Here is a 25,242-nt window from a genome sequence, read left to right as displayed (position 1 = left end):
GGTACCGGCGTGCGTCTGCACGCTCCCACCAGGAGAGAATGTATTTGGATGGGAGTTACCGTAGGTTGCATGTGATCGACAGTTTTAAAGCTCGATAAATAGATTTTCAACTGTGTAATGGGAAACCTTAACAGAACAAAACGGTCCCTAAACGAAAGTAACCTTTTATCTGACAGCAACAGAACCCCCAGTCCCCAGAGCGGACACCCCTCTGCTGGTTTTGCCACCGTGTTTCCTGAGGCCGTCCATCTTCTGGTGGCCGGTGTGGCGGTGCGGTTCCTGAAGGGAGGGCATGGCGGGCAGGCGGTGCAGTGTGTCTCCCAGCAGGACTGTAGGAAGGAAAACATGAGAAAAGTAGGTAAGTCTGTTACTTTTCTCCCACGGACCGGCCTTTCCGCCGGACAGGCAGAAGTCCGTTGCCTTGCTTTCTGTCCCCTCATGGCTCAACAGCTTGACCACTAAGAACGTGCTGGGGGACAAACCCGGGAGACCGGGCTTTCAGGAACGCGTAGCAGCGGTAACACGTAAGGTTGTAATGAAATGTTTCATGTTTATAACACACGATAGTCACAGCTAACGTGTGTTAATTAAAAAAAGGGGAAAGTTCCCGTGCGTTTCATTCTCGCAGGTCCCCGGTGGCCCGCGAAGGGGCGGCGGCTCCGCGGCCTGCGGCAGGCCCGGCAGCGCCCGCCTCGCGCCAGGGGGGCGGGCCGGGGCGGGGCGGGGCGACCCGTGGCTCCGCGGCTGGGCCCGGCGCCGGGGCCGGCTCGCGGCGAGGGCCCGGGCGGCGCGGCGGAAGCGTGCGGCGGAGCTGGGATCGGCACGGCCTGGCCCGGCCCCTCAGCCCGCCCCGCCGGGGCTGCGGTGAGTGGAGGCGGTGTCAAGGGGCGGCCGGTGCGGGGGCGGTGGAGGTGGAGGTGTGTGCGGGTCAGCGGCCTCGCGGCCGTGGAGAGGGCCCTGTCGGGCGAGCGGCCGGTGTGGCTGGTGGAGGTCCCTGGGGCTCGGTTCCTGCTCCGCTTAGGGCTGGACGCCTCTCTCGGCGGCGGGCGGGGCCTGTCGGTGGAAGCGGAGCCGCGGGCCGGAGCCCCGGCCTGAGGCGGGCGCGGGGCCTCCTCGGCGCCTAGCGTGGGGTGGGAGCCGGTTACTGGCGGGGCGTGAGGAGAGGGGCAGCCGCGGCCCGGGAACGGCCTCGCGTTAGCCGGCGCCGCGCTTGTTCCCCGTCGTCGGTGCGCGGTCAGCTGGATCCCTGAAAACAGCATGGAAACACTGGGAAATGCTGAGGAGTACAGTGGAATTTTAATATAAAATATTTTAAGATAATACGTAGTTTATTTATATTGTTGTAACTGATTACACATTATTTTCCTTAGTTAAACTATAAACATGAAGAAATTAAAGCTTAAAGAACTGGAAAGCTGTCTTCAACAAGTTGATACCTTTGAAAGTCCAAAACTGCTCCTTGAACAGTATCCAACAAGACCTCATATTGCAGGTAGAGGTTACCTACAGCACTGTTGTCTCTTTTACTCATTCTTCATCAGCACTTCAAAATAATAATAAAAAAAAGTGTTTCTACTGCATTATCTCCTTTGAAGCCTTTACACTAAAAGTAGTTGAGAAATTGTATCCAGCAGGAATGTAATTAATTATTTTTTAATTGTCTGTTAACTTCTTTTCATTAGAAGTATACTGTTAACATACAATCAAAAAATCAAGTAAATTGATTTAAAAGATAATGTTGTGATAGAAACATCTTAATATGTAAATGAGAAAGCTGAAAAGGACTTATTTCATGACACACAAAAAACAGTAGAAGTGTATATACAGATACTCATCCATACCCTAATTATGATTTTTTCCAATATTTTACATCCTTCTATTGTTTTTCCCCAGGCAAATTTAGAGGCATACTTTTTCCACAAACAATAATCACAGCTCTATGTGTAATCTCTCCACCAAAGATCTAGAATTCTATAACTCATCAAAATGTTTTTGACTTGTTTTCACATATAAATGAAAAAGAATTACATCAGCTTAATTTTGCATGACAAGGAACCTTTTCAGAGTTTTCTGGAGGCAGAAGTAGCTATTCTTGATTAATTAGATGCATATTTGATATTATTTACCTGTGGGTTTTTTTTTCCTCCCCCAGCATGTATGCTTTATACAATTCACAATACTTTTGATGATATTGAAAACAAAACAATTGCAGATTTAGGATGTGGTTGTGGCATGCTCAGCATTGGAAGTGCAATGTTAGGAGCAGGGTAAGTATTTAATACTAAGTTCTGGTTGTGGTTTTTTCTGGCATAGAGGAGTAGAAAATAAGATTAGAACATAGCAATGCTTAACTAAACTAATTTTAGGTATCTAATGTGGTACATAATAAGGCTATTTAATATGTTTAGACAGTCAATAACCATTCAAATAGTGGAAGAGATAGACAGTTGCCATGAATTTGGAAGTCATAATGTTTGCTTTCCCCTGAAGCACTAAATGAACACATGAAACTTCCTTCACAAACTTTAAAAGGATATTTGAGAAAGGGCAACAGAGCTACTCGCATTTTTACCAGCACTGAATTTATAGTGTATGCTTGTTACATTTCCTAGATAAAACAAGTTATGTACACAGATCCCTTTCAAAACTTTACTATAGAATTTAAACACCATTTTAGTTTGCAGGAGACTAATACGTGGCACTTTTTTTTTAATAGATTGTGTGTGGGGTTTGACATAGATGCAGATGCACTGGAAATATTTAATAGCAATATTGAAGACTTTGAGCTCACGAATGTCAACATGGTTCAGTGTGATGTCTGTTCTTTATCTGACAACATGTCAGAGACTTTTGACACAGTTATTATGAACCCTCCGTTTGGCACCAAGCATAACAAAGGTTGGTAATCCTGAAAGCCAGTTAGAAATTATTAGGAATTAAATAGCAAGGGAAATACTTTTAATAAAACATCTTCCTTTATTACAATTACCTATTGTAATTACCTAGAGTTTTGTTGATCTGGAATCAGTTTCCTAAGTACAGATTAACAACTTCATCATTGTAACTAACAATCGCTGGATTTCAAATAAACAATACTAGCTATTTCATATCTCTATCATTTTTCTCTTTTATTAAAAGCAATGGGGTAAGTTTTAGAAATACTTTCTGTACCTTAATGTATTCAGTGCTGTTTCTCAAATAGCTATTACTCCAGACAAATTGAAGCATGACGATTTTTACATCCTCTAGTTTAAGCTTGCATTTAATTAAGTTTTAGTAATATCATCCTTCTTTTAGGAATGGATATGATTTTTCTGAAAACTGCTTTACAAATGGCAAAAACAGCTGTATATTCCCTTCACAAAACTTCAACACGGCAGGTAAGTTCTTCATTTTAGTAGGGCAAGCATTAACCAGGCAATGAAATAGCTGGCATTTAATGATGTCATCTATAGCTTCACTGATTTGTTCACATCTTTATGGGGTATGAAATTTGTTTTGGGTAAATACTAATCATGTCAAATAACTGATCTCACATACATCAAGATAAGTGTGCGATCTAATCTTTCAGCTTGAAAAGCAAAAGCACAGGAGACTTCTTAAATAAGTACAGGGGTGTAGATGTTTATGAGACAGTGTAGAAATGAGCTTTTAAATGCACCTGTATCTATTTAATATTGTAGCACATTCAAAAGAAAGCAGATGAATGGGAAGTGAAGATGGAAGTCATAGCAGGTAAGATTAATTTGTTGTTAAAGAAAAAAACCAACATTTTGTTGGGGACTAATATCTATAACACTACTAGCTAGTCTTAACAGCCTGAGGTAAATTTAAGTGTGACTTAACACTGAAAATGACACAGGTTTTTTTTTTTAAGCTTTTTTTTTAATATACCTTGCTACCTAGCTAGAATACAAGCAGGCACTTAATAAAGCTCTGAGGAATACATATTCTGTACAGAATTAGAGTTGGATTTCTTCCTGGACTAGATTTTGCCTTCAAGCACAAGTTACCTACCTTCCTGCTTCAAAAGGATATTGTTGCTGAATAACAAAAGCAACGTGGAGGTCAGTTGTCACACAGAAAAGCATCCTGTCCATATAGTCACCTAAATATTTTCCTGACAGTTGTTCAAGGATCTTCCTGATTCTTAAATACCACCAGCTGGATGCTTTATAGAGTCATACAACTCGAGACGTGGAAGTTGCACAAGCGCTTAAAACACAACTGCATTTCAGCCATCCACTTACTGTCTGATGTGGTCGGCTTAAATGTTCAGTCATAATCTAATCCAGAGGTCAAAACAGTTACCTAGTCAGGGGGCAAGAGGTGGGCAATAGAAGAAATAGAAGAACATGGGTGTAGGCTGTAAGTCAATTGACTAATAATCGTTCTAGTGTAACAAGTATTCTTTGTACTGTTCACAGAACTTAGGTATGACCTACCAGCATCATACAAGTTCCATAAGAAGAAATCAGTAAGTATAAAACATAACATAATTGAGAAAATGCTCTGTCTTGTACTAGGCAGGTAAATAAATTCTACTTAAGAAAATATAAGTTTTAGGGCCGTATGTACTGGATGAGGAATGCTCACAGCACTTGAGAGAAGTTCACTATGATAGCATCAAGTTCCATTGCTGTAACTACGTTTTGTAGTTGAACAGGGAAAAGACCATTGTGATGCAAGTCAAAGCTATACACAAAGATTAAAGCCAGCACTGCAACTAGATGTGAAAAACCTAAGGGTAGCCTCCTTGACTCAACTTCCAGTAGTTATTTGCTTGATCCTATCTGCAACAGGAGCTTAGACTGAATTAAGTAATGAAGGCCAGAGTAACTCGGATTTTACAGCTGTAGCATTACTGCAGTGTTCTACACTCTGTACTGCAAATAGCTACAGCCAGTGAAATCCCTCATAGAACCGTCTTAGAGGGGGCAGGAGGAAGCTGTGCACTTCATCCCACAATAGAAGATGTAGTCAGGATGCCAGAGTATGGAAGCTTAAGCCCACAAGCAAGTTCCTGGGTGCTGAATGCTGGCCTAAGAGACCTCTATCCCGTTACCACAGGCAAAGTAGAGAGAATCCTGGAGTAGACTGAACACGATTTGAAGACTGTTAGGTATGTTGAGCTGCAAAGACTAGAAGTTTTATTCAGCTGTACCTGTTCTCTTAGTGACTCGAACTCAAATGATGGAAGTCTGTCCTTCAGCTTTGCTACTTCACAGTTACAGCTTTATACTACATTAACATCCAGGCTTCAGTAGTAAGCAGTTTTAAGTTCTGAATTTATTGGCAGCTGCTATTTAACATAACCGCAAGATTACAAAGTCCAGAACCTTTTATATTTGAATGAGGTGCCAGAGAAGTTGAGAGGATCTCACAGTATAAACAAAACTATATAAAAGAGTTTTCCAGGGTGGTATGTTAAGAGTAAACATGCTTCTTAAACAAAAAAAAAAAAGCTGTAACCCAACAAAATGAAGCTTTCCTCTCATTGTAGGTTGACATTGAAGTGGATTTCATTAGATTTTCTGCCAAGAAACTCCTGAACTGAGGCATGTCTTAAAAACCTATTGAAAATGGAACAATAAAAACAATTTTTTTTTAAAATTTTAGTATTACTGATCTCCATCTCCATTTTCTGTTTTCAGTTGTTTTGGTGCAGGTTCTTCTTTTTCCATTTCCTCTAGTGGTCTCTTCTTGGGACTTGCTGGTTCTGCAAGATTGAATATGTAGTCATTTATGGTAAAGGAAAGCATTTCAGTATTACCTGAAATCTTCTGAAAAAACAAACCCTTCGTACCATGTACATTCAAGGATGAGTTCTAGTTTATCCACAGGCACCGCTATGCTAGAGGGTTTACTTATTACTGTGACTTAAAGCTTCTAGATGTTCTAAACCACCAACTTTGAAGAGCTTCCTCCCTGTATAACTTCACAGCAGGAGGGCAGGTAAGAACATGAAGGAACACAATCTAACAGGAGTAGGTTTCACTGGGTTTTGTTTAAGCAGGTGCCATATCTAATGAGCAGAAGCTTAGCTCTTCACCTTCTCCAAGCTAAATAGCAATATGCAGAACTATTAGTCTTCTCATACCCTCAAGGAAAAAACAAACAAAAAAATCAATCACCAACTCAAGAGACTGGGTCTGTACAGTTGTGTAATGTTGCTGACAACCACCATCTTTCAATGCAGAATGCTTTGAACAGCCCTGCAGTACAGCCTCAGCTATCTAGTAAATTATATTAATATGCTTTTTGGACAGTTCTGGAAGGAATCAAGCACAAGATCCTTAAAATTACTTTACTGATACTGACAAGAGGACAGAAATACTACAATGTAGGGCCAAATCTGAAACACTTGTAAGAAACTTCTCCAGAAAGTAGCTCCATGTACTAAAGAAGCTGCATCCAGTGCACAGAATGACATACCTGTTTTAGTATCATCTTCACCACCTCCTTCTTCATTCTCAAACTTTATTTTCTTGCCCTGAAACTGTACTTTTCCTTTGTGTGCACCTTGAGGTATCTTCCCCCCTCTTCCTTTTCCTTTAATTTTGCGCCCTGTGGGGATATAAGATGTCAGGAACTTTGTATCATTTGTCTTTTAACTGGCAAGCTCAAAAGAATGCTTTACAGTTAGTCAGTGTTTAGTATGTATTCACTATTTACAGTTACTTTCACACAATGCTACTTCTAGGACATTATAAATGCTTAAATCAATAAAAGGAGGACCTTTTGTTTTCTGTTTCAGCAATTCTTGCTGATCTTCCAATATTTTTTTCAGAGCTTCTTTCTCTGCATCTCCTTCTAGCACTTCCCATGCAACATCCTTGTTCCGAAGCTGTAAGTTTCCGTTATGTGCTTCTTTGGCTTTTTCCAGAGCTTCTTTTGCAACATCCTTAAATAGGATAATTCCCTTAAAGAGAAGAGTGGCATCTGCATTTCAATCTTACTGCGAAAACATTCAGCTAGAATGAACAACATATCGCGTGATGCACCTCAGCAAGTTCATTACTCTTGCATGATGTAAAATGTCTAGACTGAAGCAAAACCCTTAGACTGTCCTAACAAACATTCTCAGTCTCAGTTTTGACCTTATCAACTGAGAAGGCTGGAACCTTTATCTGTTCTTCTGAAAGAATTTAAGGGAAGAATTTAATTCTCTAAATACTCTGCAATTCCACAAGTCAAATAAATAATTTATTTGATTACATAAGAGAACAAGCATTTAATCATTCAGTTTAATACAGAGATCTTAACTCCTTGTCTAAGATTCTACTGACCTCCTTTGCACCTCTGACAAAGTGTATCCATTTGATTTCTCCGTGATCAGAAAATACATCATGGAGGTCTTCTCTGCAAGTTTGATCATCTAGATCACCAGAAAATTTCAAAAGACATCCTGTCTTTTCTTCCAGAGACTTCTAAATGAAATAAAAAACCCCACATTTTTGTGGAAGAGTCAAGCTTGAATATTCATTTTTTTTCCCCTTCAATCCTATTAAAACATGATAGTGATAAATCAGCAATTGAAGTCACCCCCCCTTAGTACCATCAGTAACCCAGGCATTCTTGCTACATAGCTTATTTATGCTGATGTCCGAGTCTTGCATGGTGTTTCCCCTCACCTTTTTTTTTTTCCTTTAAATTTTCTTTGCTTACTATGATACATTTATGTGGAACTTTCTTGTAAGAGAGTTACAGTCTTTGAACTCTACAAAACAGTTTTCTGAAGGCTCACATCTCAGGTTGAATATCTATATAATACTGATTAAATCCTTACTGGATCTTTTAAATACCACAGAAGAGAGATAATCTCAATGGTGCATTTAGGATCACTTCTGAACAGGTAAACATGCCTAATAATTTAAATTCAGGATATGATCCTTTAAACAAAATTAGTCTCTTGAAAATAAGATTAAATACCATGACAAAACAAAGTCCTACTGTAGGTTAGTTGGAGAAGCTGAAGGGACTTTCTAGAAAATGCTCTATATTATAGAATTTCAAACTCTGAATATCCCACGTTAGCTTTACAAAATGTAGCTGCAGGAGCATGTTTGTTATGTATGGATTTTCAATCCACAGAAAAGCAAGCATTGCATAGTCTTCAGGTATAGAGATTTAAGAAAGCCATACCATTTCAGCATCTGCTGCTTGTTTCTGTTTTTCTTCTTTTTCCCTGTAGAAAAGTTAAATTAGTTAAGAGTTGGTTCAAGTGTGGTCAGGTGAGCAAAACCAGGTACTTCAATTGATAATGACTTACTGTTTAGCCCTTGCTTTAGCTTCTACTTTGTTTTGTCTCCTTTCTTCATTTTTCTTTGTACAATACTCCTCCCTTCAACAGAATATAAGCTAAGTTAATACCACTTAAAGTATTCCGTTATAATTACTTTATAAGACAGCAGTAGCCAAGAAACAGTTGAGATTATCTTTTGGAGTTGAGATGCTAGTCTCCAGAAGGTACAGCTATCAATGCCTGTACAAGAGTGTAGAAACTTACACTTCTCAGGTCAAGCCAAGTTCTTGTCTAAATCCACCCTTCACCATTTATTAGTTCATACATCAGTTAAGTGGACTTACTTGAAAAGTACTATCAGCTCTGTGTCTTTGTACTTTTGGTTTGGGATCTCTGTGAACTTCTTAGCAGATTCAACACTATCAAAGACTGCAAATATTGAGCCCTGTTAAATGGTAAGAGACATTCAGTGTTAGCGTAATTGAACAGAATGTTGTCCAGGGGGGATCCCTGCCCCAGGTCTAACTGTTCATTGCAAGAGCTACCTTAAACGTCCTCTGCAATGTTCTCCTCATTTGAATGTTTTCAACTGGACCTTTATCGTCAAGCCATTCTTTGATATCATCAAGAGTTGCATCTAGTGGAAAGCCTTTCTGCAAGATAGCAACAAGCTTCAATTATATGCAACAAACTGACACTTAGTCAGAAATAATAACCTATTAGTATGAGTTAATTCAAGCTTTACTTAGATGGTTTTCAGTCGAAGTCATGCAGAACAGCACAGAGCAAAGGAAGAAGTTTACTTACAACATAAACAGATCTGTTTTTAATTGCAGCCTTATACTGGTCATTTAATTCAGGAAGGGGTTTGTTTGGAGATCTTCTGATTTTAGTTTTGTCTTCATTTATTTCCATTAAACCAGTCTTGGATTTTCTTAGTGCTTCTACAATAACACTAAAATCTTTTGAAAGGCGACTTAACCTATTAAGTAAGCAGACACAGGTTATTACAAATATACAGGCAAAGCTGAAGCCAAATGTTAAAACAGCAATAGGAGTTGTACATGCAGACCAGGGACATTTGGCCTCAAATAGAGATAAATAGCTGAAAGTTACCCTTCCATCCAGATTAGTTGTACTTTGGTTTACCTGTTGAATTTGATCATTACTTCTAAAGGCACCCAGCCATCATCTAGTTTGATCTGTTCCTTTAAGAACTTGTCTCTTGGTAGATTGTGATTGCCAAAATAGTACTGCAAAAAAGAAGGGGGAGGGAGGTGGAGAGAGATTTGTCTTTGAATGTTCAGTCTTAAAAGCTCGTTTTCATCTCACAACTTACTGCAGTGGATTGAGACATACTGAAATTCATTAATCTGAACAATTAGAAATTCTGAAATTATTACTTTCTGCTTTAACGTGATACTTTTCCAAAAGTTAGCTGCAACACGTAAGCTGTAAAAAAACCCAGTGCTTCATCCAGTGGGACTAATGAGGCAAAGGTAGACTGCAGGTTTTTTTAGGAAAGGCGTAAAACTTATTCTGTTAACATAATTGTTCATCAACCTAATCAAGCTCTGCAGAGTCAAAAGTCAAATTTGTCACTAACAGATTCAGGATTTAGTCCTTATTTAAGGAATATATAAGCGAGAATATTGTATTTGCCACACTGAGAAATCATATACATAGACTAGAGTTTCTAGGTCTCATTCAAGAAAATACTGCAAGATAAAAAAAAGTTTTTACTTTAATTTACTACGTTCTCATTTTGATCACGTCCAGCGTGGGAACACAATTCAGTACAATATAGACAAGTTAATCAGATTCTTTTCCTTACTAGCAGTCATCTAACTAGGGTTAAATACTTGAAGCCACAGGATAAGTTGGAGTGTTTCCACCAGTATCATTGTGCTTTAAAAAGTCAGTGCAAGTTTTACAACAATACCTCTCCCTCTAGTATACCTCAAACTCACATTACCACAAGTCTAGCTTTGTCAGCTATTTTTCCTCAAATCTCTGGTTTTGGGTTTGTTTTGTTTGGGTGGTTTTTTTTTGTTTTGGTTCCCCTCCCCCATAAATAATGACTACAGCTCCATATGCTAATGGGGATTCACATGCAGCTGTGTTTTTGTCCTTCAGGAACACAGTTTTGTTCTAGATGTCATTTTAAGTGATGTGCTCACTTTTCCATTGTAGGGTAACCCTCCAAGCCTCTACAGTGAGAAATAGTTAATCTAAAGTAGGCACATAAGTTTAGTTATAATTTGTAGCAATAAATTACAAAGCAGTAAATCATAATGGCAAGTTATGCAATGTGCTAATATTTCGACCAGCACAGATTTCCGAGTAGGATTTTTTTCCCCAAAAAAAATTAAGACACAGAATTAAAACACATCTTCCTATTTGCATAGATAGAATAATCCCAGTGAACATAGCAATAAATTGTTTAATGATACATTCACTTGCTATAGCACCTAAAATGCTAGCAAGTTAAACCTTTTGTGTTTTTAAATGGTGGTCTTACAGGCAGCTCTAGCCAAGTATAACTTCCAACTTAGACTACAATTATGAATTATCTTAAAGTATTAAATAGAGTCATAGACCTGTGACGGACATTTTTTAAAGAACTGAAGATTCAAGTCTAACTCCCTATAAAGTTAACTTCCTGTTAGCCAAGTCCCTACCAATGAATGTCTCCAAAACTACATCTCTGTCCAAATCCCAAACTATAAATTGAACTTACCTCAATTTGCTGACAGATTTTGCTTTCCAAAATAGACATGTTTTCACCATCTCCATTTTCAGCCATTGTCACCAGCTGTGTTGAAGAGAATATAGAGGCACTAAGTATCCAATAGTACTTTCTACAGACTTATATTCGTATAGTGTTGCATTTCACTGCAGCCTCATCTAAACAAGATAACAAGTTCTTTAGCCATATGTTTATGCTTGTGAGCCAACTTTAAACATGACTGCAGAACTCCAGGGGGAAACTATGAAACAACTGGAAAAAAAACAAGTAAAATACTTTGGTTGTAGCATTTGGCATTCTACATTCAAGATAAGTAAAAAAAATGGTGGCACTGTACAGCATTATTTGTAATTTACCTTTTTCTAGGCACAGATCCTCAGTTGGTACCTAACAGCAACAAACCTGAGAGCCAACAACATTTGTTCTTTAAGTCAAATCCAACCTCTAATCACTAGGCAAAACATCAATAACAAAAATTGTTTAATACGCCTAAACAGGTGTAATTAGAAACTTTTCTGAAGTTTTGCCTCCTAATTAATCTTCGAAAGTTCAAGGAACTTACTGGAGGAAGGAATGAAAATATCTGCATTTATTAGTACATCCTAAAGATGTCTAGTTCTCTCCTTTACAAACCTGTCTTCACTGCAGTTCTGCCTGAATACTAAATCAAGCATCTTTGATAAGAGGTAAGATGTTTTAACTTGAAAGTAACCTCCTCCCTTAACTGGCATTAAGCATATAATCCCAGGACATCAGATATAGTCACTACATGTACTAGAAGGTTGGTAAGAAAGCAGCTACTGGCCAGAAAGTTAATTGGGATCAGAAAATGTCTCACCTAGTTGCTCTTAAGATAAGGATAGAGTGTGAAGAATAATCCTTGAGGAAAAATGCAGCTTTATAAAGCTGTCAGAAATCTGTTTGAATTCAGTTTTGAACTACGAAGCACAGACTACTTCTTCCTCCTGTTGGGCACTATCACACTTGTTAAATCCAGCTATAGAATATGAAGCAGTTTCATGACCCTCAGTTACCCCAGTACACCGATCAGTGATCATTAAGACTACTGGTGAAGATGGGTTTGCACTCATGTCTTGCATGGCTTATTGGGAGATTTAAGCATACACATTCTGCTCTTCTGCTACTCACAGGACAGTAACACCTTTCAGAGTATCAAGATGACTGACGACGTATAAGCAGGGAAAACCCCCCTGAGACTCCCTTGTCACAGGAAATTGTGTCCTTCATCAGAACACCCGCCTGGCAGCCCCATCTTATTTTAGTAGTTTAATTCACCAATCATTGTTCAGCCTACTGCAGTCTGCAGTATTCACCCTCTTCCTGATCTCAAGGCTACGTTGCATCCTTTGACTTGCTTGTAGTTCTTTTTAATCTAGGCACTTACAGCCTTAAAATTTGTATCCCGGTCTCTACTACTGGAGTTCCACCTGCACCTAACATTGTAACACACTTTAAAGCATGACTTCAGCAAGTGTTAGTTGACAGCTATGCTCAGAGCATGACCCATTTGTCTATAAAGCGCTTCACTAAAATCCAGGCCATAGTACACAAGCTAACGGTGGCAGTTACTTTAGAGATGTCTCACATTACCCACCGTGACTACAGGAGGCTGACTTAGTTCACCACCACATTCAGGTGCTGGCACTATCTTAACACTCCCCTGCGATGTTGTCCCCAACACCCGACTTGTGAGAAACCAGTGTTCTATTTTACATTATACCTAATTTGGTGTAATTTAGTGGCAGTCCATGGAGTAGTCTCAGCTTTTCCCATTGGATCAATTAATTGACCACACTGCTTGTGTGCTACTGTAACACCTGATCCAAGAGAAAGTTAACCCACCAAAGAAAGGGAAGAAAGTTTCATCAGATACATTTATCACTGACTTGATTCAGCTTGTAGAATACACTAGTGATGGAACTGTTAGGGCAGGGAGGACAGGAGAAGAAAAAAAAAATCAGAAACACCCTTCTTTGGCAGCAAGCAGTTGTAGTGGGTTAGATTTGACATTAAAACTATATCCTCAGGGTCAAAAAAAAGTACTGAATGGCAGCTATGTGAATCTTCATATTCTTGAACCTTAGTTTGGTGATTTAACTCACATTGCAAAACCTCTTCTCCAGGTGTGGCAGATTTTTTTTAAGCACTAGGCAACATATTTAAGTGAACCATTTTCTTATGGGCACTTTTCACAGTACAGCTCAATTAATGTTTGACATGACATTTTAATTTACTAAGAGATGTGAAAAATTTTGCTTTCTTGCATATTCTGAGGAAAAAAATTAATTTGGATTTTAGTCATGTATCCCATTTTAAGAAAAATGCATTAACAATATATTCTGGAACTCTAGAACAGCAACAATCTGCAGGTGCGCACTGAAATACAGATTGAGCTGGACAGAGGAATCTTCCCTCACCACCTTCGATTCGGTCAGCCAGTCTCAAGTACACTGTTAAGAAAGAGCTGTGCGGAGACAGCTTCTTTGTAGTATTCTGTAGTGTGAAATACAGACCAGCCTCCAAGTAGGCTGTATCTGCTTGCTCCTTCAGTGGTCTACGCTGTTTCACCTGTCATACTGACTAGTGCATGGATTTCTTGGAGCAAATTTTCCCTTGATACAAGTTGTTGTTAAAATAAACTTGGGGCCTTTTGGCTGCATGCTGCCAAATCACGAGCAGTTCTACCCCAGTTAACAAGGTGAGGGTTATGCAGAGGCAGCATGTCTGAGATAGTATAGTTACAAAAGAATCCGTTCGTAAAGCTGTTGACTTTGCTTTGGTTTTGCCATTTAGAGAGAACCCCCCCCTCAGTCTGTCCAGGGTAGCCTGGCTCTTCTAGCCTGGCCAAAAACCACACCAGTCTGAAATATGCAGGACAGCCTTCTTTTTACTGCTGGATACCCAAGAAGCCATTAAGAAATGCCAAGCTAATAGTGCTGTGAAGCATAATGGAAGAACATACGTTTTTGTCTTCACCTAGCTTCTGCCACCTAAACTCCTTCAGCCTTGTTATATTCTTGCACTTCCCCAGCTCTCACACTGCACCATTCTCCCAGTCTGCCTCACTCTGGGTACCAAAATACCCAGAACCAGCAACGCGCTTTCCACATAATAAGCCTCAGCTCCATTGCTAAGAAGAGATGAAAAACAAAGTCTATTTCCTTAGCAGTATTTTCAAGGTAAAAACCAAACCATACAGAAGTGCAAAACAACACAAGACCTAGGACAAGTCCTTCAGATTAAGTCTTACACCTGGAAAAGTTTTTCTAAAAAGCACCCGTTCAGCTGCAAGTAACAACAAACTGAAGGCAAGACTAAGAAAGACTCAAGCCTGCCATATGTGGAATTCAGTTCAGACACTGATCAAGCTCTAACCTATTTAGAATAAAAGCAGAAGCAGCCTTCTACTTTAAGAGAAATTCTAGTCTTGCTGCACATGCTGTCTTCAGACTCTTTAGCTCAGTCATTTGGCACAAGCTAGTCTGCTAGATCCAACTTCCAGATCAATAGTTTTCAGCTGCCGTGCAGCAATGAAGGCTGATAAAAAGCTAGCTCCATTGAAGAACAACCACAGTTGTTGTCTGAGCAGCATGCAAAATCCTACAGATTTTATTGTAAGTGCTTTCTTAGTAGACCACACTGAGTTTTTCCTTCTGTGTGCCAACAGTCTGTATCAGTACTACTCAAAGTGAAAACAATGCAAGTAGGCATGAGATTTAAATTACAATTGGAAAATGACAGTCAAGCCCTTTAACTAGAACAATTTGATTCCACACTGTATTAGCTAGATCATCCCAAAAGAACTCTCAAATGGATTTTTGTCTTATCAGTCATTTTGTTTACAGATTTAAGGTCTGGACAAAGCTTAGTTGCAGGCTAACTGCTTTTACCATTACTGTAACAGAGAGTGTGAAAGGCTTTATTTAAAAAAAAAACAACTTCTCCCAGTAAAGTAAAATGGAACTGTTATTCATGCAATGCATTGTTCAGGAGCCTTCTGACCAGATTCTTACGTCAAAACACAGCTTTTTATTTAAGGTAAGGATTAACTGCCACCACTAATCATCACAGATGTTATTTGCACAGCTGGTTTTTGAGTAGAATCAGTGCAATATAAGAAGGAATTTCTTACAAAAAGTATTTAACTGATAGAAATGTCAGCTCCTGAACCTTATGTCTCTGCTAGGAGACCATCAGTTTGTTCTAAGACACTTCCATGCTGCTACAGCGGCAACATACCCCTCTTCGGACAACCTCGACCCCGTGGCCGAGGATCCCGCCCCACGGACACAGCAGCCTGGCTGCAGCGTGAGCGCTGCCCTCGGCCCGCCCGGCCGGCGCGCCGCTCCGGGCTGCTCCCGCGGGGCCGCGGCCGCCCGCAGGCAGGGGCAGCCCGCGGCCCCTCGCCAGCAGCAGGGGCAGGAGGGCGGGAGCGGCGCCCTCGGCGTTCCTGCGCCCGCGGCGCTGAACAGCCAGTGGTAGGGCGCGCACAGCCCGGCACCGCATGAGGGCTCCCGCCGAATAACCACCGCGGCGTCGGCTGAGCAGCACCGCTGCGAGCGGGGGAGCGGCGGCAGCCCGCCCTGCCTCCGCCGGGCACGGCTGGGCCCCGCACGGCGCTCCGGCCCGAGCCGGGGGAAGATGGGCAGCCCATGCTCCCCCTCTCCGGGGACTCCTCCCCGCCAGCAGCCGTGCCCGCAGGCCCAGCCGCCGCTCCCCTGCTGGGGCCCGCCACCCGCGTTGGGGCCCGCCCTGCCCCAGCACGGCCCCTGCCCCGGCACGGCCCGCCGCTCCGCAGAGGGGCCGGGCCTGACGGAGCGCAGCGCGCCCGAGCAGCGCCGTCCCCCAGGCGCGGCCGCCCGGCGCGGGAGCGAGGTCGCCCCGAGCACAAACCTGCGGCAGCTCCGGAAGCAGCCCGCACGCGGCCCCGCTCCGCCGCTTTAAAGGCCGCAATCGGCGCCGCGCCGCCCAGCAGCCTCCGCGGCCGCCGCCCGCCCGCCCCTCACGTGGGCGCCGCTTCCGGGGCGGGGCGGTCAGCGGCGGGCGGCTGCGCGGGTTAGGGCCCTACGCGTTGCTCCCGCCGCTTGTCTCAGGCGGCGGACCCGGCAGCTGCCCAGCTGGCAGCCTCGGCGTCCGGCCCCGGCCCCACGGACGCTCCGCCTCGAGCAGCCCTTCCCGCTCCCCGCGGCCGCTCCTCGGCGCGGCCAAAGGGGTCCCTGTGCCCGCAACGACTTGGGAAAGATACCTGGATAGAGAGAGCGGGAGGCGGGGAAAGCGTTCGTGCTTGTCGTTCGCACCAGGGAACGCACAGGCAGCGGTGGGAAGGGCTGCGGCGGGGCGGTGCCTTACCCCGGCAGGCCACGGCGTCTGCCCCGGACACCGGCCCGGCTGTGCAGGGCGCCTGCTCGCGTGCTTTTGCACAATTAACGGAAAAAGTAACTCAAAAGTTTGTATGTGTACACTGATGCTCTATTTACGTTTATTAAATACTACAAACATTCACTTAAGTGCTATAGATGTGTTATAGACATCTATAGCGCTACAAACATGGGGATCACAGGAGTAAAAATTTTAATAAATAGTACTGACTTAACAATCGATTCGACTTCTGTATTAGTTCATTTTCTAGCTTACAAGTGAAACAGTAAAACAGTGCCTACCATAACCCAGGTCCGACAGCACGACAACTTAGTGTTCACATGCAACTATTAGTAATAAAAACACAGACGGCTGAAGATCCCCTGCTGTGAGCTTTCCACCTCCCGCAGGACGCACAAGTTACCGGCCAGGAGCCAGAACCCCTGTTCCTCTCACTGAACCGTGTTCCTGCCCCTGCTCAAGACCTGATTGCTACACACTTTCCTGGGATGTGCTACGGCCAGGAGCTAATTTAGAAGGGCATTGTAAAAAATAGCACCAGTTAAAATTTAACAGCAAGTCTGAACTTCTACACTCCATTTATTCTAACGCATTCAAAAATCTCTAAAAAGTTAGGACTTATCCAAAGCCCCGGGCAGAAGTCGCAGTGGCTTTTTTTTATGCCAGATCAGCACATGCTCTCCTAGCGTGTCAGAACTAAAGCCTTTTTTTCACTTCGCAGTTACGCTGAGGCCGAGCAGCAGTGAATCGCTCGCCTGCAGGGTGCCAGAGGGAGAACGTGGACTCTGGCTCCAACCCCGGAACAGCGCTGTCTTTCACCGACATTAAGCACCTAGTTTAGGAGCAGCAGACAGGTGGACGCTGAGAGGTTTTGTTAGTCCTTGCCTTGCTCTTACATCCTTTCACCAAGTTAGGGCTGTCGGTGACAGGATACGGGCTGGAATGAAGCTTAGGGCCAGCCACGAGCAGCTGTTCTATGCTCATGTTTTTCGACAAACATGAAGCTTCACGGGTACATATTTTGCACTGAAAAATTACATACACACGTTGAGTTCACTGCGGCTTTGTTCAATACAAAGATCATCTTCATGCTCTTGCAACGTTGTCCTTTAAATCTCCACCTGCCTTTGAACAATTCTTGGTTGTGGAGATTTCCAGGAGAAACAAACTCACTTTATTTCTTTCGCCCACCTGCCCAGCCCACGCATTTCAAACAGCGTCAGAGCTCAATTCCCCACACCTCTTTACAGTCTTTAAACAAATTACACTGGATCCTTCAATAGCTCTCAGTGGGACGGCTAACGAAGTAAAATGCTGAACCCACGCACACCTGAGCTTCTGACAGAGTCAGGTGACACACAAAGACATCAAAACAAGAACTATATATACACCACAGAACTTCACATCAAAGGTCAGAGTTGAGCGCCGCCTGCTACCAGCAGTCAAATGCAAGCGAGAAATATTACAAAAATGTGAAAGAACAAAAAAAATGTTGAAAATGCCTATGATCAAGAAAAAGAAATATTACAAACTCAGGGCTTACCTGCTTGGAAAGCTGCTTCCATCATACCTGATAAATCCAGTAAAACTAAAATTTCGTTTTTGGCAGCAGTGCTGATGTAGGAAGTTCCCACCACACCCTACGGAGCCCTGTGTTGTCCCTCCCTCTCATGCCAACGTCTAACAGCTGTTTCTGCTGTCATTTTATAAGCTGGATTGGGGAACTGATCTGGGCTAATAGAGCCTCTCTGCTCCCCGAGGCATTTCTGTATTGGGATCACCGCTATCAGACCACGCGGCCCCACAGCAGCTGAAGCAGGACCAGGTGAGGGGCAGCAAAGGAGCAGGAACGCTCCTCACAGCCACCTCCTCGGCACTGGGAAGGCTTTGCCATCTTGTACTTTCCATACAACTCATGTGCTTCCTTTCAGTCTCTCTCTCCCCCCTCGATCCTGTTCCTAATTTTCATAAAACCTGAAAAAAAAATGTGTATTTTTAAGGCCTATACCTCCCTGTAGAACATGGCTGAACCCAGACAAGTGAGTCCAGTGTTGGAAGGGAGCCGACACATGCACAGAAAGACAACACAGTTGCCCCTTGCTCCCTCAGGGAACCAGGCTAATAAAAAGCCCCACATTACAGCATCTATACAAGCTAAGAGGTGAAAATAAATCCTAAGAAGTCACTGCAATAACAATTCAAATGCATTTGTATTACTACCTACATGGCAGGATGCAAAACAAGGACTGGTGAGAAGGCTGGGGACGGCAGGGTCAAAACATCAGCTATTTAAATACCACCTATGGATTCTGCTTTCTGCTGGTGCTGCCACTGTCATGCTGCGCTGGGAGCCTGCCGCGGGAGTCTCCCAGTGAAGAGGTGACGAAATTATGACCTTCCCGCCCATCTCGAGTTGCTTTCTAGACAGAATTTGAAGATCTCGTATTACATTTTGAGAAAAATAATAAATAAACCCAGTGGACCACTTAGCATTCAATTTCTCCATGCATAACATATTTTGACAAGTTTCTTCAGTTGTCGCCTTTGCTCAAGTCACAATTTAGCACTCTAAGAAGACCAAATGGTATTAAACAAAATAGAGAAGTTTGTATCTTGGGGGGATGTTAGCAACTTTCCAGTCTCTCTCATTTCGTCCTTCCATTCCACAAAGACACACATCTTAAATTTGATTTAAAAAAATAGTTACCATGATAAGGCTTTTCCCTGAAAAAAAAATCACCAATACCTGTGCATCAGCCAAAGAGCCCATTGCAGAGCCATGCAGTCTTTTTTTACTTCTCAAGGGCCCTGACAGTGTGAGAATGGCAAAGTGAGCACTTTTCTCAAACTGCCTCGAACTGCAGAGCACCGTTCTCCTTCTGGAAGACTAGTGCACGCTTTCGGCTTGTGCTCTGGGGCTACTGCATGACACTTCTTCCCTCATTCCCAGCCTGTGCTCTTCGCTCTGGCATTTGAAGGTAGAATTAGAGGCATCCTGTAACTGCCCATGATTTCTGGATGCGATAACCTAGTTATCGAAGTAATATTGCTCTATATGTACCACACGCTTAGCTTGTGGCAATGAACCATTTCTATAGCTACCTTCGGAGTACCAGAGATTTAATCTTAAGCCCAGTAGTCCATAGAAATGCAGAGTATTTTGTTTGGCTTTACACACCTTAGCACCAGATTATAGTTCCACCCCGTGATTAATAAAAGCAAATCTGTTTTTCACAGTAGTTCCTATATAACTGCACGAAGTATTACAAGAGAGTCATTTGAAAACTTTCATGACAAAGAATGATTGGACTGAAAAATATACGGAAACCTTGTTACCACATTTATATTTCTGAATTGTTTAAAATAAAGACAAATTATACCTTTTTTTTTAATGGTGAGCGCTAAGAGATTGTATTAGACATCTCTTTCATGAGGGAATCAGTACTGTACTGCATCTGCTGTTTTCCGTAGCAGCAATATGAAAGTTAAATGTTTACACGTTATATACACAGACACAGCCATGTGACCTCATAGCACTGGGAAGATTACCTACTGCTTCCCATTTATTCAGTTCAGGGTTGTATTTCTCGATACTCTGCAGATACGTTCCTTTTGAATAGGAATATCCTCCTGTTACATAGATGCATCCGTTCATAACCACCGCGCCACACTCCATCCTTCTCTCCATCATGTGAGCCATCTGCTTCCACTCGTTTTGCTCTGGGTCATAGCAGTCCGTGATCGTGGTCTGTCCACCCACAAAATAGATCTTGTTTTGTAATGTAATTGAACATAATCCGTATTCTTCAGGAAGAAAGGAACACAGTTCAACTCAGCGTGATAATGTTAACTTAAACTGCGGCTACATGACCAACAGTGACCACCACTGGGGGTGGCTGAGTTCTTCACTGAGCTTAGGAGACACCTTAGGATTTTCTGCTACACTTGGTAAAAGCAAGCTCAAGGCATTACAGAAGATATAGACATGAGCAGCAGTACTTAGGGAGAATTGCATTAAAAACTTACTGTTACCAAATGTAGAACATAGAGAAAACCCTTTTAAAATTAATATAAATTATTTTTGCCAAATGCCTATGGATAGATTGATTTTATAGAAAGTTAGTTTACTATATTATTGAATAGAATGCAGCCATTCCTTAGTTCAATATTTATATAGTGATTTCTACAGAAATTTTCTGCTTAAAGAGGGTCTTCCCTTCCCCCCTCAGAATCTGGAAATGGGAGATGATCCCACCCTGGCCCTTGCTGCCCTAAAGGCATTGCTTCTTTTATTAGGAACATGCCAGAAACTCTTAAGTGGGCTTAAAGGCTCCCAGATACAAGTAATCAAAATCAAGCTCTACGCTTGTTACAGAAATTATTGTTTACCTGGATGTGGACTTGTGGTGACTATACTCCACTCATTGCTACCTGAATGGTATCTCTGGATTTTATCATAGGTGCAGCTTCCCCTGTACCCATAGTGACCTCCGGTTACGTAGATGACTTCATGCAGGACGCAGGCGGTGGCATTTCCAACACCTGTACACAGCGTGAAAGTCACAACACACCTTCAGACTGCACACAATAACCATGGGCACTTCCATCCATAATCCCATTTCAAATAACTTGTTAATTAATATTTTAGGGTGAAATTATGCTTGCAAGTTTTTAACTGAATGTGAAATTAAATAAACTTATCAAGACACCTTATTTTATCAGCATAAGTCAAGAGCAACTAAATAAAACTGCAGTAATGGATACATATTGCATATAATACAGCCACACAACATTTCACAGAATTTTTATGCAGTAATTAAAGACACATTGTCTCATTGGTTTTGGAATAGGGAATTACTTTCAATATTTCACTAAGTTAAAGAGATTTTTTGAAGTCACTCATATGGCAAGGACAAAGACGATGGGAGCTGAGATAATTCAGTGTCTCGGGGTATCTTTTCTGACACTTTTAGTCTCTCTCATGGTATTACTAATTATGCTATTGTATAAACAAGGACACAAACAGAACGGAGCCATGTTAACTCTGTCTCTAGGAGAACAAAACAAAATAAAACAAGGGATCGGGCAAGATAAAATGGACCAAAATTAGGAAATTAGTGTGGTTTTTTTAAGCATCTAAGAAGTTTCACACAGAAAACGGGACGAAACAACTCCACAGAATGTGTAACTGCTCACTGTATTAGTGTAGCATTCCTATTATCAAAGGAAATAAAAAGAGACTAATAGCAACGTTTGTGGAAAATATACAAACAATGAAGAAAGTTGTAGGAGCATAAGTATTTTTTCCTGCTAGAGATACCTCCAAAAACTCTCATGTATGTAGCAAAATACTATGTTGCATCAACTTAGAGTAAAATTTTATAATTAATTGTAAATAATTGCATTAATTTATAAAAATGTATGATAAAATGTATAATTGTTTATAAATTTTATAACAAAATAATACCCTTTAGTTAGGCTATGATCCAAATTCATACATTTTTAATAGATCACTATTTTGGCTCCTAGAAACAGGTATTAGTGCTTTTCATTATCCTCACACTGAAGATTAAATTAAGGATCCTGAACAGATGATACACTGAAATATGAGGAAGCTGCATGCAAGAAGTTTTAAATGAAGATGACACCTTTATAAATGATTGCACAGAAAATCTTAGTAATCTGGTCTTATATTAAAATAATACAATCCTTTTATTGAAGCTTGCTCTTTGACCATCTACTGAATGACCATCTACCATCTAATACCAGGTAACTTTCTGATTTCTTTCTAATCTGAAGAGAAATTTTACTCCTGAAAAGGCAAAATTACACTGAGACTACCACTTGCTTTTCGACCCTAGTGTTCTGTGGCAGAGCCCAGCATAGTGTTTGGATGTTTGCAGTCGTTCAGGTAGTAAAGGTCTGAACCAAAGCTCACCAACATTAACAGGAGATTCCCATGGACTTCACTAGAACTTGGATCAAACCCTAAATGCGTCCAGCACTTAAAAGCGGCAAACACAAAAGGATCGACATTTGAGGCAGACGCTGTACAAAAGCTTACCTACCTTTGATCATGTTTGCAATAGGAAGCCATTTCTTTTTTAAAGGATCGTAGAACTCAGCTTCTTGCACTGGAGCTCCCTTTCGGTAACCACCCAACGCGTAGATGCAGCCAGCCAAGGAAACTGCGCAGTGGTAATACCTCGCGTCAAGCATGGGGCAGCCTTCTGTCCATTCATCTCTCTCACTGTTATATATCCACACGGCGTCAAGGGCTTCGATGCTCTCTGTTCTATAACCTCCCGTCACATATATGTCTGGTCCCAAGCTAGTGACCCCATAGCTCTCTCTCGTGTGATCTGGCATCTCTGTTCCCTGGATCCATGCGTTGGTTAAAGGATCCCAAACATGCACTTCTGATAAGGGATGCCAGTAATATCCTCCAATCACATACATGGCTGCTGTGGGTCTTCTGGAAAGACCTTTGGGATTGAGGTTCAGGGCACTGTATATGAGTGACCTTATCTTATTGTCATTCAGTCGGCATTTTTTTTGTAGGCTTAAAGCTGACCTCAAATACATGTTATCTAAGTCTACTTTGATGCAGCTCAGCAGTTCATAGATGTCTTCAATTCTTTCTTCCACGTTGTGTGCAACCCACTTAACGACAGCTTCAATGGCTGCCTCTTCTTTCCAAACATTGAGATTCTCTCTGGAGAGAATATAAGAGAGCTTCTCCTTGCCAATGTCCAGAAACTCTTCCTGCTTCCACACTTCTTCAAACTGCCATAACAATATCCTCCTGGACTCTTTTTCCAGCTCCGAGCAACCATGGTATTCGGCAAAGGAGTGCATCCCTATGCAGTTGTCAGTATCTAAGTGCCTCACCAGAAACTGCTCACAGGCTTTCTTTACTGACACGAACTGGAGGAGGTCTGCAGCCTGGAGCAGGCTTTGGACATTTCTCTTTGTTATCTGGATCTGTGATGTGTATGCATAATTCAGGAGGGCTTCCAGTACGGCATGGCTGAGCCCGGGAAGTCTGATCTGGTTTTTAGATTTCTCTTTCATATCGGCTGTGAACATGGCTTTAAAATAACTGCTGCAAGCCGCTAAGGCGGCTCTGTGGCAGTGGAAGATGACCCCCGAAGCGCACTGCAGGCTGATGTCGGTGAACAGCCCGTCCAGGTAAAACGCCCGGAACGCCGCCAGGAAGCCGGCGGGGTGAGAGGAGTCCGTGTAGAGGTACGCGTACTCCTCCTGCCCGGCCGCTGCCATCGCCGTCACCCGCGCACAAAAGCGGGCAGCCGGGACGCGCCGGGCTCCCCGCGGCTTTGTCCGCGCCCCGCCCGCGGACCGGAGAGCCGCTCCGCGAAGCCCCGCCGCCCTCCGGCTGCGGGCCCGCCCCGCGCCCGCGCAGCCTCCCCGGCTCGATACTTACGCCCGGGCGGAGCGCGGCCGCGGCGAGGGGCGCCCCCGGCCCCGCGGCGGCCCCGTGACCATCTTCGGAAGAGCCGCGGCCCGCGGGAGGCGGCGGGGCTGCAGCGGCAGCTCCTATTTTGGTGCCCCGGGCGCCTGCCCGCCCCCGCGCACCCCTCCGCGAGGTCAGCGAGCCCCGGCGGCCAGCCCGGCCCCCGCCCGCCGGCTCGCCCCGGGGAAACTGCGGCCTGAGCCGCTGGCGCTGCGCTGGCGCTCCCCAGCCCCGGGGCAGGGGGTTCAAAGGCTGACCGCGACGATGACATGAGGCCCGGCCGCGATAGGGACAGAAGCAGATGCCTGGGGAGCGTCACCAGCTTGGTGGCACTCAGCCACACAACGAAGCAAGGGGGCCTCTGACTGCCACCGACAGCGACCTGGAGCCGCCTCCCGCAGAGGCACCCCGCTCTCCCAGGAGGAGCGATGCTGGGAGGGGCAGCAAGCTCCGGGATTCCCCTATTACAGAAGGACGAGATTCGAGAGGGGGCGGCCAGAGCTCTCCTCACACATCTGCACCTGGCAGGTGCAAAGGGCAGTCACAAACTATGCTGACAAACAGACTCCAACTATGAGCAAATTATTCAGGAAGGTGGTTATATTGGCTTTTACCACTTCTGAAAATGCAGTTCACATTTTAAGAAGTCTTTTTCTTCTCTGCTAGCAAAACATTTTCTGCAATGGAGGCTTTTAAAAGTATTTGAAGCACAGCATCCTCTGGGGTTAAGCAGCTGTGCTCCCTCCTTCACCTGCAGCAGGGTTTGGATCCTTTGGATCCAGCAGCCAGGCTCCCCTTGCCCTGCCAGAACTCTGCTGGACTGAAAGGACTGGCAGCGGTTTCTCCTACCTAAAGGAGGTGGCTATTTGTTATTATCAGCTAAGTGCCAGCAATACCCAAAAGGAGAGCTCCTGCTTTACACAGATTGTTTAGCATGAACTACAGAAAGAATCTCAACTGGAAAATGTATACATACCCCTCTGCCATCCTTCCTCACAGTCCTCTGCTAACCGTGCCACAGGACTCAAACTTGCCTTTGGCCTTTACATAGTAACATGAGACATAAATAAGCCGATCTAAATAAAAAACAACAAACCCTTCACACATCTTTGTGTTCAGTTTTCAACCACTCTTGATGCATTGTTAGCCCAGGAAATCAGAGTTTTGTGGTGCAACCTAAGAATTAGCAGTAGCCCTGCGTCTCTGACCCGGGTCTGTCCCTCAGCTACATTACTCACTCCATTTCTTTCTCTGGAGCGTTCCCTTGTACGGCCCTGAGTCTGTTTATACATCCCCATGCCAACAGCTTTGTTTTGCTGTGGTGTTACACTTTCCATTTCATCAGCTTCCTATGGACAAGCAGGAACTTCTCCC

The 25,242-nt window shown here is 43.1% G+C and overlaps 3 protein-coding genes and 1 long non-coding RNA gene across 12 annotated transcripts in view; 1 reads left to right on the top strand and 3 right to left on the bottom strand.

Annotated features, from left to right (window-relative positions):
• Nucleotides 1–146: 146 nt before the first annotated feature.
• LOC142083582 (uncharacterized) lies at nucleotides 147–696 on the bottom strand. Its single transcript, XR_012674088.1, has 2 exons — nucleotides 421–696; nucleotides 147–329 (listed from the first exon to the last, which is right to left on the bottom strand). It is a non-coding gene; the product is annotated as an uncharacterized LOC142083582 (long non-coding RNA).
• On the top strand, nucleotides 184–11,508 carry METTL5 (methyltransferase 5, N6-adenosine). Of its 6 annotated transcripts, XM_075153186.1 has the most exons (9): nucleotides 736–864; nucleotides 1,371–1,492; nucleotides 2,153–2,267; nucleotides 2,717–2,898; nucleotides 3,298–3,380; nucleotides 3,684–3,735; nucleotides 4,428–4,477; nucleotides 5,071–5,122; nucleotides 5,504–5,621. In XM_075153186.1, exons 2-8 carry the CDS (start codon nucleotides 1,384–1,386, stop codon nucleotides 5,077–5,079), a joined length of 600 nt encoding a protein of 199 aa, XP_075009287.1. In that variant the 5' UTR covers nucleotides 736–864; nucleotides 1,371–1,383; the 3' UTR covers nucleotides 5,080–5,122; nucleotides 5,504–5,621. The 6 variants fall into 6 exon arrangements, with proteins under 6 accessions (XP_075009282.1, XP_075009286.1, XP_075009283.1 ...); XM_075153181.1 differs by lacking the exons at nucleotides 736–864; nucleotides 5,071–5,122; nucleotides 5,504–5,621 and adding exons at nucleotides 184–358; nucleotides 11,361–11,508; XM_075153185.1 differs by lacking the exons at nucleotides 736–864; nucleotides 5,071–5,122 and adding an exon at nucleotides 184–358.
• SSB (small RNA binding exonuclease protection factor La) overlaps nucleotides 5,272–25,242 on the bottom strand; it is a 24,930-nt gene continuing 4,959 nt past the window's right edge. For 2 of the 4 annotated variants that reach the window (XM_075153167.1, XM_075153168.1), the window contains exons 2-12: nucleotides 10,986–11,060; nucleotides 9,395–9,498; nucleotides 9,053–9,227; nucleotides 8,791–8,898; nucleotides 8,590–8,690; nucleotides 8,273–8,344; nucleotides 8,146–8,188; nucleotides 7,290–7,430; nucleotides 6,739–6,922; nucleotides 6,436–6,567; nucleotides 5,272–5,719 (exon numbers count right to left, since the gene is read on the bottom strand). In XM_075153167.1, the coding sequence (XP_075009268.1) occupies nucleotides 5,622–5,719; nucleotides 6,436–6,567; nucleotides 6,739–6,922; nucleotides 7,290–7,430; nucleotides 8,146–8,188; nucleotides 8,273–8,344; nucleotides 8,590–8,690; nucleotides 8,791–8,898; nucleotides 9,053–9,227; nucleotides 9,395–9,498; nucleotides 10,986–11,060 (1,233 nt within the window). In that variant the 3' untranslated portion in view covers nucleotides 5,272–5,621. Of the gene's footprint in view, nucleotides 5,720–6,435; nucleotides 6,568–6,738; nucleotides 6,923–7,289; nucleotides 7,431–8,145; nucleotides 8,189–8,272; nucleotides 8,345–8,589; nucleotides 8,691–8,790; nucleotides 8,899–9,052; nucleotides 9,228–9,394; nucleotides 9,499–10,985; nucleotides 11,061–15,908; nucleotides 16,027–16,260; nucleotides 16,314–25,242 lie in introns of those variants that run through there. The other 2 variants (XM_075153170.1, XM_075153169.1) reach the window with 2 other exon arrangements.
• KLHL23 (kelch like family member 23) lies at nucleotides 16,491–23,785 on the bottom strand. Its single transcript, XM_075153165.1, has 3 exons — nucleotides 22,463–23,785; nucleotides 20,784–20,936; nucleotides 16,491–20,198 (listed from the first exon to the last, which is right to left on the bottom strand). The coding sequence occupies exons 1-3, from the start codon at nucleotides 23,673–23,675 to the stop codon at nucleotides 19,888–19,890; spliced, it is 1,677 nt and encodes a 558-aa protein (XP_075009266.1). The 5' UTR covers nucleotides 23,676–23,785; the 3' UTR covers nucleotides 16,491–19,887.

Source organism: Calonectris borealis, chromosome 6, assembly GCF_964195595.1.
Source record: "Calonectris borealis chromosome 6, bCalBor7.hap1.2, whole genome shotgun sequence".
In the NCBI taxonomy this organism is placed as follows: domain Eukaryota; kingdom Metazoa; phylum Chordata; class Aves; order Procellariiformes; family Procellariidae; genus Calonectris; species Calonectris borealis.
The sequence above is the reverse complement of the archived record's forward strand: the minus strand, read 5'-3'. Positions and strand labels throughout refer to the sequence as shown.